Source organism: Carassius carassius, chromosome 49 (assembly GCF_963082965.1).
Source record: "Carassius carassius chromosome 49, fCarCar2.1, whole genome shotgun sequence".
Classification (NCBI taxonomy): domain Eukaryota; kingdom Metazoa; phylum Chordata; class Actinopteri; order Cypriniformes; family Cyprinidae; genus Carassius; species Carassius carassius.
The window spans coordinates 247,676-260,850 of NC_081803.1; the positions used below are offsets into that span (position 1 = coordinate 247,676).

General features: G+C 37.7%; 1 protein-coding gene across 2 annotated transcripts in view; it reads right to left on the minus strand.

Moving 5' to 3' along the window:
• Window positions 1-1,734: 1,734 nt before the first annotated feature.
• Window positions 1,735-13,175, minus strand: part of LOC132132210 (CDC42 small effector protein 2-like) — a 31,091-nt gene continuing 19,650 nt past the window's right edge. For both annotated transcript variants that reach the window (XM_059544529.1, XM_059544528.1), the window contains exons 2-5: window positions 11,247-11,511; window positions 4,349-4,450; window positions 3,978-4,098; window positions 1,735-3,466 (exon numbers count right to left, since the gene is read on the minus strand). In XM_059544529.1, the coding sequence (XP_059400512.1) occupies window positions 3,997-4,098; window positions 4,349-4,450; window positions 11,247-11,300 (258 nt within the window). In that variant the 5' untranslated portion in view covers window positions 11,301-11,511 and the 3' untranslated portion in view covers window positions 1,735-3,466; window positions 3,978-3,996. The remainder of the gene's footprint in view (window positions 3,467-3,977; window positions 4,099-4,348; window positions 4,451-11,246; window positions 11,512-13,175) is intronic.

Genomic DNA, 13,175 nt, shown 5'->3' on the forward strand with positions numbered 1-13,175 from the left:
TATCCACTCTGATTTCTGTCCAGTGCACGATATGAGCCTCTTTCATGAAACATGAACAAAGCCAGCATCTGAAGCAACAATTTCCATGAGGTATAAGTATATTTCACATAAGTCTTACTTGTCTTTCAGGAACAAGGCCTTAAAGGGACAGATCACCCAAAAATTATTATAATTAATTATAATTAATTATAATTAATCTTCTCATAATTTACTAAATGCCTGAGCATTGTAGTCTAGATTTAGTCAATGAAAAACACACATTTTTGTCATTCTGTATAATGGTTAAACTGATAATAATTACATTCTTAGTGATTGTTGTCATTTGATAAATTTATCTTTACATCTCAGGGATTTGCACTTTCATCAATAAGCACAAATCAATAGAACGTGGACTCACACACGTTTATTTTAGCTCATCTATAGTGTACTAATTTATTAGGCTATTTAGACTTAGATATGCACTCTCTCTCTACATATGAATTTCTATTAGGGATTTTACTGTAATAATGTTCATAATTGAACATTATAACAGTAATAGCAATTCTAATCATTCCACAAAAGAACAAAACTTAGAGTTGAGGAACAACTTAAGGCTGAGTACATGACAAAAAATTTATTTTTGGGTGAACTGTCCCTTTAAATGAGAGAGAAAAAAAGAAAAAAAAGCGAAACCTCTGTATTTTGAAGGTGTGGAAAGACCTGGTTCAGTTTAAAATCAAGCATAATTACAGTAAATTTAAGACAGAGTTGCAGCAAACATTTGGTCATGTGATGCATGTCACATTTGCTTCTGGTTTTATTTCTACATCCATAATTGCATCATCCACATTGAACATGGACTGCCAGAGTTCTCCGATCCTAGTGTGTAGTCACCCAAAGACAGACGTGAGGCAAAATAAAGAATAAAACACACCAGTAGCAAAACAGGGGAAATAATTTAAGGGAGTATGGTGGCAGACAGACTGTAGATACAGTATACAAACATAAAGCACTTGAGAAAAGACAACAGTTAACAGGGACCGATGCACAGATACATTTCTGATAGCATGCCATGTTAAAAACCTACTGGGAATTATACTTGCATTTATATCAAACACAAGTCATCTTTTGACTTTCTCAAAGCCAGTATTTAAAGATTCTACAGTTTCATTTGGCAAGTATTCACAATGACACAGCAGGCCTTATTAAAATAGCACACAATACCAAACAGCTAAAAGGATTTGACCCTTTATGAAAATTCATAAACCTCACGACACGGGGTCAAAAATGAAGGGAACTAATTTACCCAAATGTACAGTTTTGAACTGCGTGACAATACTGTAAAATAATTACATGCTTGTCTTATACCATTTTTATCTGGACCTGAGTGAAGAACGGGAGCGTTCACTGTATAATAACCCACCCAGCCGGCACATGACCAACCTTCAACATTGAAATATGTTTGAAATAAGGTCAGTTGTTGTTTTAACGCTGAAACAACGTTGATACAACGTTTAAAGCTGAACGGTTGAAAAACAGTCTGCCCATGACCAACTTTCAACGTTGAAATATGTTTGAAATAAGGTCAGTTGTTGTTTTAACGCTGAAACAACGTTGATACAACAGTGAATCAACATTACGATATCAACGTTGATCCAATTTGCAAAATCGAAAGGTAATTCAACGTTGATTCAACCATGGTACCAACGTTGTTTCAACCTTCAATCAACGTTGAAAGGCCGGCTGGGTACAGCCGGCTGAGCTGATTGGCTGAAATTATCTGAAAATCTAATTAAAAACGGCCTGCTTAATCTTGAAGACAGTCACAAGATGAATCTCACAAAAACATGTCCAGGTCCAATTACACTTTACACACAAAAATTAAAAGGATATATATATATATATTGCATTGTTTCATTATTTTCATTATTATCTTTTATTATCATTTATTATTATATTTTTAAGCACAAGTTATTTCTTATTCAAATCCGATTTTTATTTTTTTGCGTCATGGTAATGAGAAGTGAAGGGTGTGGAGGTTATTGAATTACGAACATAACATGAACAACTTAATGCTCCTAAAAATTGACTTTTTAAATAACTGTGAAACTTTTGTGGGGGTGGTCTCTTCATTTTTGGACCTTAAATTTAACCAGGACTTACTTGTTCTCGACAGGTTTCGTGAGATTTATCACCACATTTTTGAGAGAATATAACTCTATCAAAAAGAAAAATATAAGTTTTAGAACAACATTTGAATGAAACTAGGCAAGAGAGAGAGGAATGATCCCAGAAACCAGTCTGTGACTTTATAACGTGAAGGCCTTTCAGTAAATAAGGTACACGTTTAATATTTCCATAATATTTGGGTTGGATGATCTCTACAAGCAAGCAATTCATTTCAGCTGCCATTGTCTTTTAATATGAAGCCCCTAAAAGCACATGGTGATGTAAAAAAAAAATAATAATAAAAAATTGTCAATACTTTTGCATTCACCTGAGAAAATGTACATTTGCTTGCAAAAGTACTGCACGCCCTCCTAAAAAGTTTGTTTCCCCTTCAATCTCATGTTATTACCATCAACAGGAGAATGCAAAACTTTTGCAAGCAAGCTCAAAATCTCATGTTTTCCATCACCATGTCTTCTTAAGGGCTCTGTACAGAAACATGCTCTTATTATGCATCTTAAAGTTTTATTAGGATCTATATCACGAGTCCAGTCATCTTCAAACTGGACGTTATGGCCGATAGGTGGCGCTATTTTGTGGCCATGTTACCTGAGTAAATTTCCTCGTTACCTTATTTATTGAAATGCCCCTGTAATTACAGCTACATCGATAAAGAGCACAAGAACTAATAAAAATGTTTTTATACATTTTATCTGTACACTATCTTAGTTGCTTTACATCAAGTTACAGACATACATTGACACATCTGAGGGTGAAATACCCCTCATGCCTTTCAACATCAGTGATTATGCTAATCTTTAAAATCATTGCATTGAAAACAATCAGGAACACTGTAAACAGCAAAGTAAGAATCAAAGTACTTCTTGTCTTTCCATTGCACTGAGCAGTTTGGCACCGCATGACTGTAAGCAGCCACTTTCTCATACAAACATTGTTGTCGGCTCTGTGCGGATCACGGAATCAAAAACAAAGCAAAGTCTTTTCATGGCGAAATGAGCAAGATTAAAGAGAGCCAACCCAAAACAACTGTTCGTACTGGCTCCAGGCCCACAAATGTGCGTGATGGAAAAAACAAGAGTTTACAGCACACCACAGAAAAAAGCAGGGACACACTTTGCACTTCTAGGCTGGAGGGGCATGCGATGCGAGCAGTAACGGACACAACACTGAAGCGCTGTGGGATCCTGCTGTCCAATGGCCAGGACGGCCTCTTTACCATGTGCACAACTGTCCATGTGTTTGCTGGGTAAGAATGAGGTGAGAAGCTGCTGGAAGGGAGCCAGTACGTCATGGGACCCTGCAGAAAACATCACACAGATTAGCTTCATCCAAAGAGGCTGACTCTGTGGGGAAGTTTGAGATTTTCTATTCGGTATGGTGATGATTAATGCTCCTGACAAACTCTAGTGCCATTTGCCCACTTGTTAAAAAAACTGTATTGGAGCATGCCCTGTAAGCGTTTAATGATGTTTAGTGCTGATGTTCTTCCGCACCACCAGGGGGTGCTAGCTGTGCTCTCTGAGTGTGATATAAGGAGTGCTGGGTAATAACTGATTACATGTAATCTGGATAAAATCAAGGAAATTCTACCTTGAGGTTAAGTGTCTTTCTTAAGGCTATGATTACACTGATTATAGCTCATAAATCAATTTACGGAGGGTTTGAACTTGCAACCTTTTAGATTCCAGTTCTGATCTTCAAGCACTGAACCACACCAAGCCACAATTATCTGCAGCTTGACCTCACAGCAGATATGATGATGCTACTGCAGCCCACAAACAGTCCAAAGCATAGAGCGGTTTACTCACCCCTTCCAAACAACACCGGTTATCCTGCTTTTGTGTCCACCAGCTGCACCTGTACGTTAACAGACATGGCCTCTCCTCCATAGCCTCCTTTTGACTGCATTTGGTTCTGAATTGAGTTCACCTGGACACAGTTCATAGGATTAAAACAACACCAGCTCAGAAACCTCATAATGCACACCATGTCTAGGGTCAGAAATCAATCCCTATATCCTTATTTAGTGCACTATTTGAGGGCTCATCTGTAGTGGTGTCTGAAACTATAGTGGACATTATCAAGTAGACTACTGTCACACACTGCAATACAACTCACTCAACCTCTGGCCGCTTGTGAATGATTCAGTGACTGTGGATCGAACATCAGCTGTACTCACAGAGTTCATGCCACTGAAGATATCTCCAGAGCCTACGTGGGCCGTGTGGACAAAATTGGTCGGCTCGCCGATCATACTCCGATCTATACGTCTCCGCCGCTTCTGCAGAATCAGAAACAGACAAAGCTGAATCTAAACAAAGGTCAAAAATCGTCATCATTTACTCACACTCAAGTCGTTTCATGACTTTTATTTATCCTTGAAATGCAAATAAAGGTGTCCAGGAGATTTCTGAGCCTCCAATGAAAGTTCATTCCACCAAAACCTCACTGGTTTAGTTTTAAGTATCAAACAAGCACGTTTTAACATCATATAAAGTGATGAAATCTCGACAGAAGGCTTTGGAATAAACTGTTGTACTCAAAATGAATTACTTCTACAATGTCTTTATGAAGTTTTTAAAACGTGAAATGTTTGTTTATCAGGACTTTCAATGGAGCGACAGAAAACTCTCAGATTTCATTAGAAATCTTCAGAAGAAAGCAGTACTACATTTCAGCAGCATCAAGGTTTAGGATCAGCAATCGTTTTAGTTTGAGCAGATCATTTTCAGCCCTATGCTCAAAAATGATCTATGTGTTTAATCTGCTAATCCAAAAAAAAAAAAAAAATTTGAAATTCCTCACTTCATAACGAAAGCTAAAAAGATCATGAAAATAAAAGCTACCTTCAGAAAGCAAGACTGCACAGATTTGTGAAACAGCTTTCAACAGGATGCTACATATTTGTCACAACCTCATCAATGCACACTGTTAATTAGACTCAAGAGTTTAACGATAGATTTAATGCATGCTTATATGTGTAAACACCTCTTAGTCAATACAAAGTAAAGAGGGAATCCTTGCTGGGCTGTGGCTCATTCACTAAACAGATCAGAAGTCAATGATTGCTCTTGATGTGCCAGACATTGACAGAAAGCTTCGTCAGGTGTGACAGACTGCAGTTGCTATGCTGGGAAATGTAGAGAATATCCCTTGTATGTCTCATCATGCACTATATTCCACACAATAGACTTAAATTCAATGCATTAGTCATGAACAATGCTCATTCACATTCATTCAGATTAAAAAACTTCCTAATACTGAGGAGCGGTGTTTGTGAGATGCTGCCGCTGCTGTTTGAGTGTTTATAGATCCTTTTTCCTCACGGTGGATGAAGGTCTCAGCACTCATCACAGGACAGATGACATAATTATCATAATTAGGACACAGTCACTTTGCTTCAGGGAAAAATGTGACCTAATTTAACAAGCACCCATCTTCTTCAATTACACAATGGTTTAAGATCAGCCGCCCTTTATTCCAACTTCTCAAGTTCAGCAGGAAACATTTGCACTTATGTTATTAATCATTTATGTAAAGTGAATACTGAAACAAACTCTATTATACTCACAAAACTGTGAGTGGCTCCATCAAGTATTTAAAAATCAAGTCAAACTCAAAAATGCATAATTGTCATTACATTAGATAAATATAGCAAAGTGGTACGTCAGATCATATGCTGTGTTCAGGTCATGCTGTAAAGATTTACAAGTTCACACGAGTCATAATTACAAGTTGGAAACTTCTTTAAACTTAAACCACATGTAAAAACATACAAATGTAGAAAAAGTACAGCCAATTTGATTATACTTCATTTAAGGCAGCATCCTTCCAGTGGACGATGTAGGCACACATTTCATTCACCAGTGGGTCACACTTCATAAGTGCCTGCAATAACAATAACACAAATCCCAGAAATTCCTTGCGTGCTTTAGCTTTAAAAGGCCAAAGGTGGCAAATCTCTCCGCTTACAGACCTTCAGTCAAACCAAACTCAGTTCAGCATATCAACTCCTCATCCACATGTTCTTTAGAAGAGCCTTACTGACTTTCATTTAATGAAACTTTCCTCCTCACTGCATTTCATGCAGGTCAGCCTTTCGTGCAGCAATATAAACGCCTTTGAATAACAACATCCACACATTCTTCAACACCAGCTATTAGTGTTTGGTCAAAGAGGGGCGTCAGTAAATGATTAGCATTGGCTTGAATCCTTAATAAAGTCTGATGTTGATATGCACAGTGCACACCACTAAATATATCGTTAAATCATTTTTGTTTTCCTGTGTATTGACTGAGAGGTCTCCTGTCCTCATGTTGAGAGAAATCAGGAGGTGTGCTGTGTGAACAAGATGCCTAGTGTAGATCTAGACTAAATGTGTAGATAGATTTACTCATCTCACTTGCACAAAACAGATTCTGTATTCCTAGAAATGAATAAAAACTCAGAAACTCTGAATAAACCTGCAATAATTAAATATCAATTAACACAAATATCCTTTATGTATTTAATCCAATTTTATTAACCAGTGTCTCAACCATATTAATAAGTAAAAATGACTTTAAATAAACATTGGTGTTTCAATTTTTTAATGTCTGACGAATGTTCAATCCTATGGAAGCCTGTTTCCGCCACTGAATAATAATAAAGGTTATTACTGAATAATAAATAAGGTTATTAGGACTTTTTATCTCTCAATTCTGACTTTTTTCTCTCAATTCTGACTTTAACTCGCAATTGCGAGTTTATATCATGTATAGACCAATGGATGGTAATAGATGATCAAAACGTCACAAAGTGACCTAGCTCTACAGAAATTTAAGAATTGCTATTTTTAGCAGTGTCGTGTCATCCTGTTTTATACAACACAACTTTAAAAGATTACAAAAATCGCATAAAAAACAAAACCAAAAACTTGGTTTGCAGTTGCAAGGGAAACAGGAGTGGATGGTACACTTGAACAGTGAAACGTGTAATTTTACGTGATTTTTTTTTATGTGTGCAAGTACTTGATTAACTATTGTGACTGATTAGTTCCTTTCACACTGCGATTCTGGAAAAAATACGGGTAATGTGTCCCGGCAATTGTTCCCGGGTCACTAGATTTTGCACTTTCACACTGCCAGTGATTACCTGGGATATGTGCATGCTTTCACTAACAACCCGTAAAGATCCCGTAACGACACGTGACATCAGGGCGTGACGTGTAATATACGAGTCGAAAACGCTAGGCACGTTATACTTTCACTGAAGCTGGTGAACGATCTCGGCGTCAGCGCAGAAAGTGAGGAACTAACTGATCTCTGCTTTGTTACAGTTTGCAGATATTTTTTCATCGCGAACGTTGATCTTTCTTCAAAACACCTGGTAAAAGAGTCGCGCCATAATGTACGTCATCACTACGACACAGCCTTTACGACATTAGTTCTGGCTTTTGTTCACACAGCACTCGTCCCGGGACGTGTTTGCTTTCACACAGACGGCGACCCGGCAATGGTCCGGCAATTTTCTGGGTCCAACATGCAGTGTGAAATGGGCTATTGTAATAACTTAAATAGAACGACTAGTGAGGATATTTTGGCGGGTGATGTCATATCTAGGGATGGGCGATACCACTTTAATTTTGTTTGCGATATGATACCAATACATTTAAAAGCCAGTATTGCTTATACAGATACAATAGAATGTACAAGTCAATGATATCCACTTAACTTTATATTTGAAATGCATTTTAACATTCAATATGCCTTAATTGCTATTTATTAGGTTATATATTGATTTACATATGTTTACTGTAGTGGTAACCATGGAAATCTACAAATACTATAGTTGTTCACTTTAGTAAAACCATGGTTCACGCATATGTAAAATGCAACCTTTTTATTCTAACAGTGTATGATTTATACTAACATAACAGAATAGAGCATGATCAGTATGAACGTTTAACGTTTCGTTTAAATAAATAAATTAAAATGTAAATATAAAATGTAAATAAAACAGGATACCGGCAGCCATATCAACCTGGAGCCCAAGACCGGTTGCCCACTGAAGCTAAGCAGGGCTGAGCCTGGTCAGTACCTGGATGGAGACTAATAAATCCCAGGATGTCTTTCGAAAAAGAGTAGAGGTGTGACCTCGACATCCTGGCTAAATTCGCCCATTGTCCTATGACCATCATGGCCTCCTAACAATCCCCATATCTGCTGATTGGCTTCATCACTCTGTCTCCTCTCCACCAGTAAGCTGGTGTGTGGTGGGTGTTTTGGTGCAATATGGCTGCCGTCGCATCATCCAGGTGGATGCTGCACACTGGTGCTGGATGAGGAGATACCACCTGACTATGTAAAGCACTTTGAGTGCCTAGAAAAGTGCTATATAAATGTAAGGAATTACCCAGACAGCAAGCAGTTTCGGCCCACATCTGGCCCGCTAACACATTCTCATCCCAAGGCATCATATACTGACCCTTTTGACATTTCGTCAACATCCTACGCACATGGCACCCTCTAGTGTCAATATGAGACACAGATTATGGGTTAGGGTTAGGGTTAGAGTTAGGGTTAGGGTTAGAGTTAGACCTCTAGGAGGCGCCTTCTGGCCCATATTTATCTGCATCTAATATTGACGCTAGAGGGTGCCATGTGCGTAGGATGTTGACGAAATGTCAAAAGGGTCAGTATATGACGCCTTGGGATGAGAACGGTCTGGGCCCGCATATATTATTAAATGTAATTGCACAAACTATAGGCTACAATTTCAGTTTATTTATTGTGAAATAACTGAAACACATATGTTTTTATGGGTGTCCTCTGATAAGCATTGTTCAGCACAGAATTATGCTTGCTCAAAGTCTAGTGTAACCACGGCTTCACGTTTAAAAGTGACTTTTTCTCCAACACTGTTGACCAGCACAAGTAAATGATTATTCACTTATACTTCAAGATCAGTGCAGTTGTAGCAGGACTTATAATGTTTGTATCAAGTAAATGAATGAATACTACCTTAATGTAACATTTTGCTTAATCTTCAAACAATAGACTACATAACCATTACTAGTCATGAATTAATCTAATAATTTAAAATGCCAAAATGTTTGCGAACCCCGCATACAAACCGTACTGAGGTTAAACCTGGCCGACAGCCTGAAACTAGATTTCCTCACACCCATCTTATCAGTAAATCTTTCTTTGGTAATGTGAAGGCATGGTACGCCTGTTAGGGCTGAAGTATTTTGTTATTATAAATCTCGTCTGCCTTATTAACAGAGCAGAGACAAATTCTGACGTGTGTTGTGACAGCCGACATCTCACAGAATATGTGATGATTACAAATGGATGGGGCAAAAAGGGAAAAAATATTCACGTCCCAAGGAGCTGAGACTCCAGCCAAGGATAACAGACTCATCAAACACACATGCTTGTAGACGACCATAAATCAGATGTGTGCGCTAAAATATGTGCAGTTTAAAAAGCTGCCCATGAAACACTCAACTACTACTGTTACGTATCATGTTTGTCTCATTTCACTGGCTTTAGCTGAGCTTTCCTCAGAGATCTGCAGGTGTAGATCAATGCAAGGCTAACTGTGTACTCACAATATCTACTGAAATTAAACAGCATAATCGGCTACTATGCTAACTAGCCAAACCATCACTATAGTTGTTAGCCACATCACATCCATACAGACAAAATGTTTATATATGTATTATGTATAGAGGAAAGAAAATAGAGGGACCCACTTTATATTAGGTATCTTTTAACTACTGTGTAATCTGATATAATATACGTATTGTGTACATGCTGTACGTTGTTACACTGTACTTTCCTTTAACCCTGCTGTATTATATTTGATACACAAATTTCTAAGGCCTCTCAATGATCAAACACTTGCTGGTAAACCTGTCGTTCACAATCTACTTCATGCCTTCTGTCGTCTGATTGAGAGTTTATACATTTTTAGCAAGTAACGGGTCTTTCAGTTTAATTGTACAAACGTCCACAACCTTCAGCTGGTGCTTCACGTGTCTTTTAGCTGTGAAATCAGTACAGATTTTTATCAAATAAACATAATAATTACTTTTATATTTGTATTAATATCTCAGGATAAACATTAACTGGACTGAAGCAACTTAACTTGCTTGTTAAAAGGATCTCATTGATTTGAAGTTCTCTACAACTTTAAGGCTATATACATATCAGCATCTGCCCCCAAATTGCAGATGTTTGCTCAAAAGTTAGGTATGCAAGATATGATATGTTAAGATATGCAAAAAAATACGTTTCTTTGGGCGGGGGGGGGGGGGGGGGGTGAGTGAGCTCGCTCCATATTATTTTATATATTAGCCATAAAATCCTGATGTATCAAATATGTCACACACACACACACACACAAACAAACAAAACATACATAAAATCATTTTAGGTCACAATTTACTTTAGGGACCAATTCTCACTATTAACTAATAACTCTGAATTTTGCCTCAATTATCTCTGAATTTTCTCCTTATTAATAGTTCGTAAGATAGTTTTTACGTTTATTTATGGAATATGATTAAGGTATCTAGAATATGGTCACTATAAAGCATTAATATACCATTTATAAGTACTAATAAACAGCCAATCTGCTAGTAATATGCATGCTAATAAACAGCTAGTTAATAGTGAGAAAAGGTCATTATGAGTGTCCCCAACTGACCATACCCCAACTGAAAAACAGAGTGAACCCTCCCCATATCACACCCTCCATAGCAGCAAATGCAAATCTGGCGAGAATTATGCAGAACAACATGTAGATACTGTATGCAGACCATAACTGCACTGTTGCAAATGCTTAATCTTATACTGCACGTGCTGAAGTACTTAAAGGCTGAGGACTGAAAATGGTCAAACATTTATGGTGGAAGAAACCTTGACTAACATTGTAAGTGGACCCAGAGTCTAATAGACGTCTAAAAGAGAGATGTAGAAAATGAAACCCAGCAGGGGAACAGGAACAGGCCCGAGCAGGTGATTCATGAAAACAAAGTGATTTCTTCCTGGTTTCTGTGGTTTGGAGGCTGGAGGTGATGATAATCTTACCGGCTGTGGCTGCTCGGCGATACAGCAGTTGAAGCACAGCCAGAATTCACTCATGACTCGCAGACAGTCAGTCCTAAAGTGCCGCTGTGCCCGTGGGCCCTGAGGGGCTCTGGCGGCTCTGGACGGGGCACAAATCTCGCGTTTCAAAGGTCTGATCTGGGATGATGGAGGAGTACTTCAGCCTGAGAGGAGGAACGGAGAGCTGGAAGAGAGCGATGGAAGAGATCCAGACGGGAAGCCCGAGTATGGCTCAGTTCACTCAGACCTGCAGGACACAAGAAGATGCTGTCAGATCATTTACACATGAGGACAAAGTACTTCAAATATAACCAAAGTTGTCCAGCCCTATATATATATATATATATGGATAATCTATTGTTTTGTGATTATAAAGTCCAACAAATGTCTTTTCTATGCATCATGCAGGTGCAACACGTTCTGTTACTCTTTCAAATCACTACGTGCATTGATATTTTATTAAGTCAATAACACAAAAAGATTCTTAAGTGCCCAAAACTTGCTGGAGCCACTGTAAAGATTTACTTTAAACCTGAGTGGTTCAAGATCTTGCTATATATTACCACACTTAAAACTGGACCACATACACATACACTCACACATTTATTTATTTTTTAATAAATAAATCATGACAGCATTTTAATGTTTGGAATGGATGGAATATCTGTCATCCTTCGTTTGGCCGAAAAAGTGTAGCCATGATATAAACCTGATTAAAACCGGACATTGCCCTCTGAAAACTTTGAAACTAATAGCTTTAAAGCTTCTGGGAAATCAAGGAAAGATTGTCCCGTGAGACAGTAAGAGCTTTGTTCTTGATGAAGTATTAAAGCTGATGTTAACAGAGGTCCTAACAGGCAGCTCACTGATCAACACCTGAAGAAATGAGGGCCATGTAGGGTCGCAAACTCTCCTTTCTGTTGTGCTGGAGTCATTAGAGTCCAGAGTCCATGTCTGCGGTCATTAATCCGCCTCACAGCACTCAGAAGCACACAGTCCTAAAGCTCAACTCTATCTCTAATCCATTCAAGAGCAAGAGCTCAACTACTAAGGCCAATAGCAAGTGCAGGGAACACAAAATCTGATTTTTTCTTAACCTCGATCTAATGCTGAATATTCTAAAGCCTCAAATGTCAACTATACATCGGATTGGTAAAATCTGAATGGTATTATAATGTTATACTAAAACTAAAATAAAAACAATGGAAAACCCCTTAAGATAACATGTAGAAAGAAAAAAAAACTGATCTTAAGCATGCAGAATAACATAAGTGGACTCTGAACGATTAATTGCCGCTTTGAATGATACAACTTAACCAGTGAAGTTCTTAGCCATGCATATTACTAATTCAAAAATTAAGTTTTTATATATTTATGGTAGAAAATTTACAAAACATCTTCATGGAACATGATCTATTCTCAATATCCTAATGATTTGTTGCATAAAAGAAAAATCTATAATTTTAACCCATAAAATGTATTTTTGCCTATTGCTACAAATGCACCCCAGTGACTTAAGACTCCAGGGTCACATATGGTGCTTTATAGTGGAAAAAGTTTCTTTAGATTATTAAATTCTCTTCACACTAAGAAACGAATGGTTCTTTCAAGAACTGATTACAGAAAGTTTTTTTGAGGAACCAAAATTGGTCCTTCAGTGGCGTCACTGTGAAAATACACTTTGGGAACCCATATTTTTAATATTAGTCTGTTTTAGGGTAGTTTTACCACTAGCAAAACCAATAGTAAACCAACAGTCTCAAACAGTTTGGCACTCTGCTTTACAATGCTTTAATAATGTCTGACAGCCTTTTCTATCTTACCATTTTCATCTGTATGTCTTCTAAATTAATTATTTTGACAAAATGCTGGTAATGCATGCTTTATGCTGACTGACTGTAAATGTGCTAT